The sequence below is a fragment of the Solanum verrucosum genome, unplaced genomic scaffold (genome assembly GCF_900185275.1).
Source record: "Solanum verrucosum unplaced genomic scaffold, falcon-dt-bn FXZP01000103.1, whole genome shotgun sequence".
Lineage (NCBI taxonomy): Eukaryota > Viridiplantae > Streptophyta > Magnoliopsida > Solanales > Solanaceae > Solanum > Solanum verrucosum.
The window spans coordinates 2,896,576-2,902,575 of NW_026020048.1; the positions used below are offsets into that span (position 1 = coordinate 2,896,576).

Sequence of the window (6,000 nt, forward strand, 5' to 3'; positions counted from 1 at the left end):
GTTCTGCCGATGGGACTATATATTAGCAAAGCTTTTAAAATCAGGGCAAAAGTTAAACATCATCCCACACACTATTTGTGCAAATACTCCAAAGTAACAGATGAAGGGAACACAGGATAAGTATTATCCACATACTAATGCTGATAACTGACATTTCGGATTCTGATATCAAAATACGTCAAAGCTTAAGGTCTTAGGAAGCTGAACCACATAACAGATAGCAAGTTTTTGAATCACAATTCACAAGCAGACAAGCTTAGAGTGACTTGAATAAACTGCCACAAAACTTGCCTAATCAACTAAAAGCACCTGATCTTTCAATTTAGCAATTTCCCAAAATACTCTTGTTGAGAATATTAGCAAGACAATGACACTGTCGTCATGAATCCTGACCCTTCTTTAACCCAAGTCCAAAATATGAGTGAAGCCAAATATACCAAAATAACATGTGTGATATTACTTGAGTTACCATGGAACTTAGTTTTACATCAAAATTTCCACTTAAATTTACAAAATCATATCTAACAGCTCAAAATTTCCTTGTAATATGATTAATGTAACAAAAGAAAAGACACGCAAACCAAATAAGCATCTTGTCTGGGGCTGAGTTCATGTTGAATAAAATGGAACCACCAGACACAAGTCCCACAAATTACACGACTCTTTTCTGAATCCTCGTCAATCAGCACTTTGACCAAATAAAGCATCATATGTAGTATACACTTGGTAGAAAAAAACAAGAATTCAGTCACATATGTACAGACATATCACCTGAAATATGCAATTAAGTTCCAGCAGAGGGCAGTGCCGCCATGAAAGAATTGTATGATGATTCAAGATCGAAGTGGAGTTGACGGGCCTGCTGTTCTGTCAACTCATCTGCAGCTCCCATTTTTGACAGCCTTGAGAGCCACTCTCTCATCTTTGTCTTCCCCTCAAAATCAGATGGAAGTATTAAAAGTTTATTAAGGGAAGATGATAGGTCTGACAAAAGGGGATGGACCTGGTCTACAGCAATCATATTCAGCTTCAAAGAGTCCATGGCAGTGATGAAGTTCTGCACACACTCAGCCACAACAGAAGCTGAGGATGCAGATGATGTAGCAGCGGCGGCACGGTGCTCCACAGTGGCAGGCACCCCAGAGGTCACAAGCCGGTTTAAGGCAGAAGGGCAATCCATTTTGTAGGTGTCATGAAATTGCTCAATGCTAGGTACGGTATCTTTCAATGTGGAAGATAAGGTTTTGAAATGAGCAATCAACTTCTGGCATTCAGCTTCATATTCAGCTGGTGAAATGATGTCACGAACATACGCCTTCTCGAGCTTTTCCGTTGCCTTTATTATAGCAAAGAGCTCTGCAAAGTTTTCATACATTTCTCTTTCCCGCTTATCATTCCATAGCTTAACCTCCATGGGAGTTGGCAACAAGATTTTGACCTTTGTCAAAAAGGTTGGAGAAGAGGATGGGACACGCGCAAAGATGCTAGTCTTTGTCACTGCAAGAACATTATGCCCTAATGTTACAATATGCCAATCTACAACTAACAAATCTTTAAATTACAGTGATCAGACTTATAGGCGCTACCTCCATACAGATATTTGGAAATAGATATTACCAATTGGATCTAGTGTATAATCATATAATCATTTACTTGAAAAGTGCACAAAAGTTCAAACTTTAAAGAACAGCACATATAGAATTTCCCTTAGATATGATAGCTAAAAATAAATATATCAGTCTACAAAACTAAATGAACAAGAGATCACCATTGTGAGGTAAAAGGACCAGTTCAATAGACATCCTAGACAAATTTATTTGGGATCCTAGTATTCCGAATGATGACAAATACGGTTACCATCCCAGAAATGGGTGGCAGACAATAACCTCCCCAGCAATAGATATTATATGTTTCTCCGATAGTTTCTAGTCTCAAAGTTCCCTCAAGAGGTCAAGTTTGATTAACATGCAGAAAGCATCTCAAGTGAAAATACAGGAGTTAAAACCACATGAAATTATCTCTGTTTATGAGAAGAGGAAGACAGAAAGGAGGTTGAGACCAGAAAAAAATGAGAAATAAAGAAAGAAAGAAGAATAGGAGAGGAAGACAGAAAAATAAGTCTTCATCAAAAATAAGAGTGGAGAGTTAGCGAGAAATGAAAGATGGAGAAGGGGGGCGAAAGAAGGGAATGAGTAGAGAAAAATTGTTGTGTCAATTTAATTTATTTTTTATAATTTTATCCCAGGCTATCTGGGGTGTATACATCAAAAGACAAATACAAGAAGGGGGGCTGGGCCTTACCTCTGAATACAACACAAGGTTGAAGAGTGAAAGGAGGCCAATGTAACATAGACAGTCCAACCCTCGCAAAAGGCATACATATACAATTAACTAACAAAAAAATTCGCCCTGTCATATTTGAGCCTTGTATCAAATTCATTTCAGCCAAACAAAATAAAAGTGCCTTATATATCATAGGGAGTCCTGAAAAGGTTGAATCTCTTGAGACAATTGAAACTCTATCTCTGATTGAAGATAAAGACCTTTCTCCAACTAATATTCATCATTTAGCTGTGAGATTATGCTTAGCTATTTTTAGATTAGTGTGTACCCTTTATCATTGTGTTCTCTTAATTGATTTGATTTAAGTCTGGTCTTCTGATGAAATTGACGTGATAATTATCTTCTTATTTGACTTTAGAGATAAGTTTTAAATGTATTGGGAATTCTAACTTATCGAAAGTTCATCACACAACAAACAACAACATACTCAATGTAATCCCACAAATGAGGTCTGGGGAGTTCAAAACACAATAAATATAACCTTTTCTTGTTATGTTTGATTTGAATTGATCTACCTCTTTTCCTATATTTCAATCTTATTTTTCTCTTCTCTCTCTCTCTCTCTGATTCCTCTTACTGTCCTCACTTCTACCCCTCTACTTTCTCTCCTCTCCCGTTTTTGTACATCCTCACTTCTTACCGTAATGTTGACACTGTCAACAGAAAGAACAATCCTATGTATCAGTTCCAGAGAGAAGGAAAACTGATAGAAAATTTAGAAATAAATAAAGCAATATAATCAAATGGTGGAAAACCTAACCACAAGCAAATACATCTGATGTCCCGAACCAAATGCAAGTAAAGAAATGCACATGTAAAGAGATATGGATAAATGTTATTATACAAATAAGATCAACTTAATGCACACCTTACTAATTACTTGGGGCCAGCTACATGAGTCTACTTCTCTATTCAGCTTTATTTTCTCCTCCATTTTTTCCATGAGTATGGGTAAAACATAAGAATACCTTGATCAATTTTCGGACAAATGTATCTTCTACATATCTTCATCAATCCTTTAGCATTACATTGTTACTTTATTCATTTTGTCCTATCAATTCCACATATCCATCTTTAACATTAGCATTTCAAAAAATACATATTTCATATGCTCGTTGCATCTGGCTCTGCTTAAACTTCTTCAAGGAGAAAATACCCAAGCTAATAGTCATCAAAATACGATATGCAACAATAAAAATCTGAGCTTTCGATTTAAAAAAAGACCAGTAAGCCGTAAGGATAAGTAAGACACTCCATTCAAAAGCTATGTTGATCGGACTCTTCAATAATGACGCCCCACCCATATCTTATCCTTCAAAAATGCACTACTTTTGAAGGATCCGACATGCAACCATCCACATTTTTGAAGAGTCCGAACAACATAGTTCAAAAGCATATCTGAGCAACAAAAACCTTGAGCAAAAGGGAAGATAACTTTACTAAATACTAAAGCCCCTTCTTACACAGATCATATTATTATTATTAATTAAAGGTTAATTAAATACTAAAATCCTCCATAAACATGATATACAGATAGAGCTGAAAACCCCCAGTTAGAACAGATATGCCTAAAGATGCGGATCTAGCCCTTAGCTGCGGATTCAATCGCATCCATTGTTGTTTGTATGTATTGGATTAGTAAAAATATTAAATTACATAAAAAGGAGATGAAAAATTACCCTAAAATTAACAACCCAAAACAAAATTTGTACCACCCAAATCAAGCAGATGGAAAGATATATCTCAAGAAATTGAAGAAACAAATTATAAACTTTGGTAAAGAACCCAAATACATAGAGAGGTAAAAAGAGCAAGGAGAAAAGACTTACGGTAAAGAAGAAGGTGAAAGACGCGACTTTGAATAATGGGAAGAGTGTTGCAGGTAATCAAGAATAAGAGAGAGAAAGGGGTATTGTCTCTGTACTCTTTGCTTGCGACATACACAGGTTGCGTGTACTCTTATTTTTTTCATACGTCTTTTTTATATTGAAGTTCGACTAATTTACATGGATTGGGGCATAGGTCTCCATTCGATCAAATCTAAGATTATTTAAAAAGGGTTGTCTCATTCATTACACCATATCTTTTTTATGCGGACTTTTATATATTACTATTGTATACTTCTTTTTTATTTCCTTTTTTATATTATATATTCATAAACTTTTAAGTTTTTGTATTAGAAGATGCTATATGAAATTATGATTTTGAATTATAAATTTAAATTAGTATTTAAAATTATAACTTCATATCACATATCCACTAAAAAGAAAATAAAGGGAAGGGGCTAGATAGCCTCTAAAATTAAAATGTGTAAATTATTTTTGTAGTTAACTATAAGGCGTAATTTATGTCTTTTTTAAAAAATAAAAGTTCATATTTGTAATTAGACTTGTGTAAAAAAAAATTTACTTCTCAAATACTTAATACTTCCTATATTCTAATTTAAGTGGAAACTTTTAAAATTTAGAAATACTTTAACTTATATTTCATGTTTAATTTTAGTGAGAAGCTTTTATAGCTAATTAAATACATTATATAATGTTTAAAATAACAAAATTTTAAAAAATAAAAATAAAATTATTTTTTAAACAACATAGAAAGGGATTAAACCATAAATTGAAATAGAGGGGAATAATAGAATTTGCTAAGGAGATGTTAATCAAAGTTTGGTACTCCACAATTTCATTGTTGAAAATATAAAAAAAATGAGAGACAATTAAGCACAAAGGAAGTACCACAATCCAAAAGTGTGTTGCAAAGTCAATTTTTGGAGATGGGGAATGAAGTTGTCCACTAGTTAGTTAATAATCATTTGGCACAAAATATTTTTTCTGTTTTAATTATATGATATTATTTGATTGTTTTAATATTGAAAATAGTATAAACATGTTTAGAGAAAAAAATTTCATAAACAAAACTCTTTAAACGACTATATTGTGGATACTATTTTCTATATTATTTGATTAGATATAAAAAGAATTGAAATTTATAATTTATAATTTAAAATAATTTTATTTCACTAATAATAAAGAGAAGATTTTATAATTAAGTTTTTTTTTTTGTGTGATATAAATGGACAAGAAAGGCTACTTTATACCTAACCAAACCTAAAAGCAAGTCATTGCTTCTTCCACCTAATTGGGGGAACTCACAACTTCACCAATCAATTATGAGCACTTTTTATTCGACTCTTTGATTTTACATGCTTGGACCATGTATGTCGTTAGGTTGGTGAAATGTGATTGAAAAAAATATTTGACAAATTGAGATAAAACAATTTTAAGATAACGTGCTACTTATTTCGAAATGCAGAACAAAATAATTCATAAAAAATCAGAATTATTATTCTTATATTTTTAATTAAGCGATTGATTAGTATTTGACTTGTTGAGATCCCTATAATTATAAGCTATTTAATTTACATGTCATAATCATTTTACTTACAAATTTCAACATAATCTTTAAGCAAAACAAAGAAATCTATTTAACCGTGAAAAAACTGTGATAAAATAATAAATATTTTTTTTACCAAAAGCATCAGCCTTTTATATTTTGACTTTTAAAAATAAAACCGAAAATATTTTATCCTCAAAATAAAATGTTTGGATGTGAATTCGAATCAATCAAGCTTAACTTGGATATTGAATATAATAATAA

The 6,000-nt window shown here is 32.4% G+C and overlaps 1 protein-coding gene across 1 annotated transcript; it reads right to left on the bottom strand.

The window, feature by feature from the left end:
* Positions 1–466: 466 nt before the first annotated feature.
* On the bottom strand, positions 467–4,298 carry LOC125822410 (vacuolar protein sorting-associated protein 28 homolog 2). Its single transcript, XM_049501804.1, has 2 exons — positions 4,173–4,298; positions 467–1,497 (listed from the first exon to the last, which is right to left on the bottom strand). The coding sequence occupies exon 2, from the start codon at positions 1,412–1,414 to the stop codon at positions 785–787; it is 630 nt and encodes a 209-aa protein (XP_049357761.1). The 5' UTR covers positions 1,415–1,497; positions 4,173–4,298; the 3' UTR covers positions 467–784.
* Positions 4,299–6,000: the final 1,702 nt, after the last annotated feature.

What these genes read in the sequence shown, in the direction of transcription:
- LOC125822410 (XM_049501804.1), bottom strand. Translation starts at nt 1,414, where the DNA reads ATGGAGGTTAAGCTATGGAATGATAAGCGGGAAAGAGAAATGTATGAA.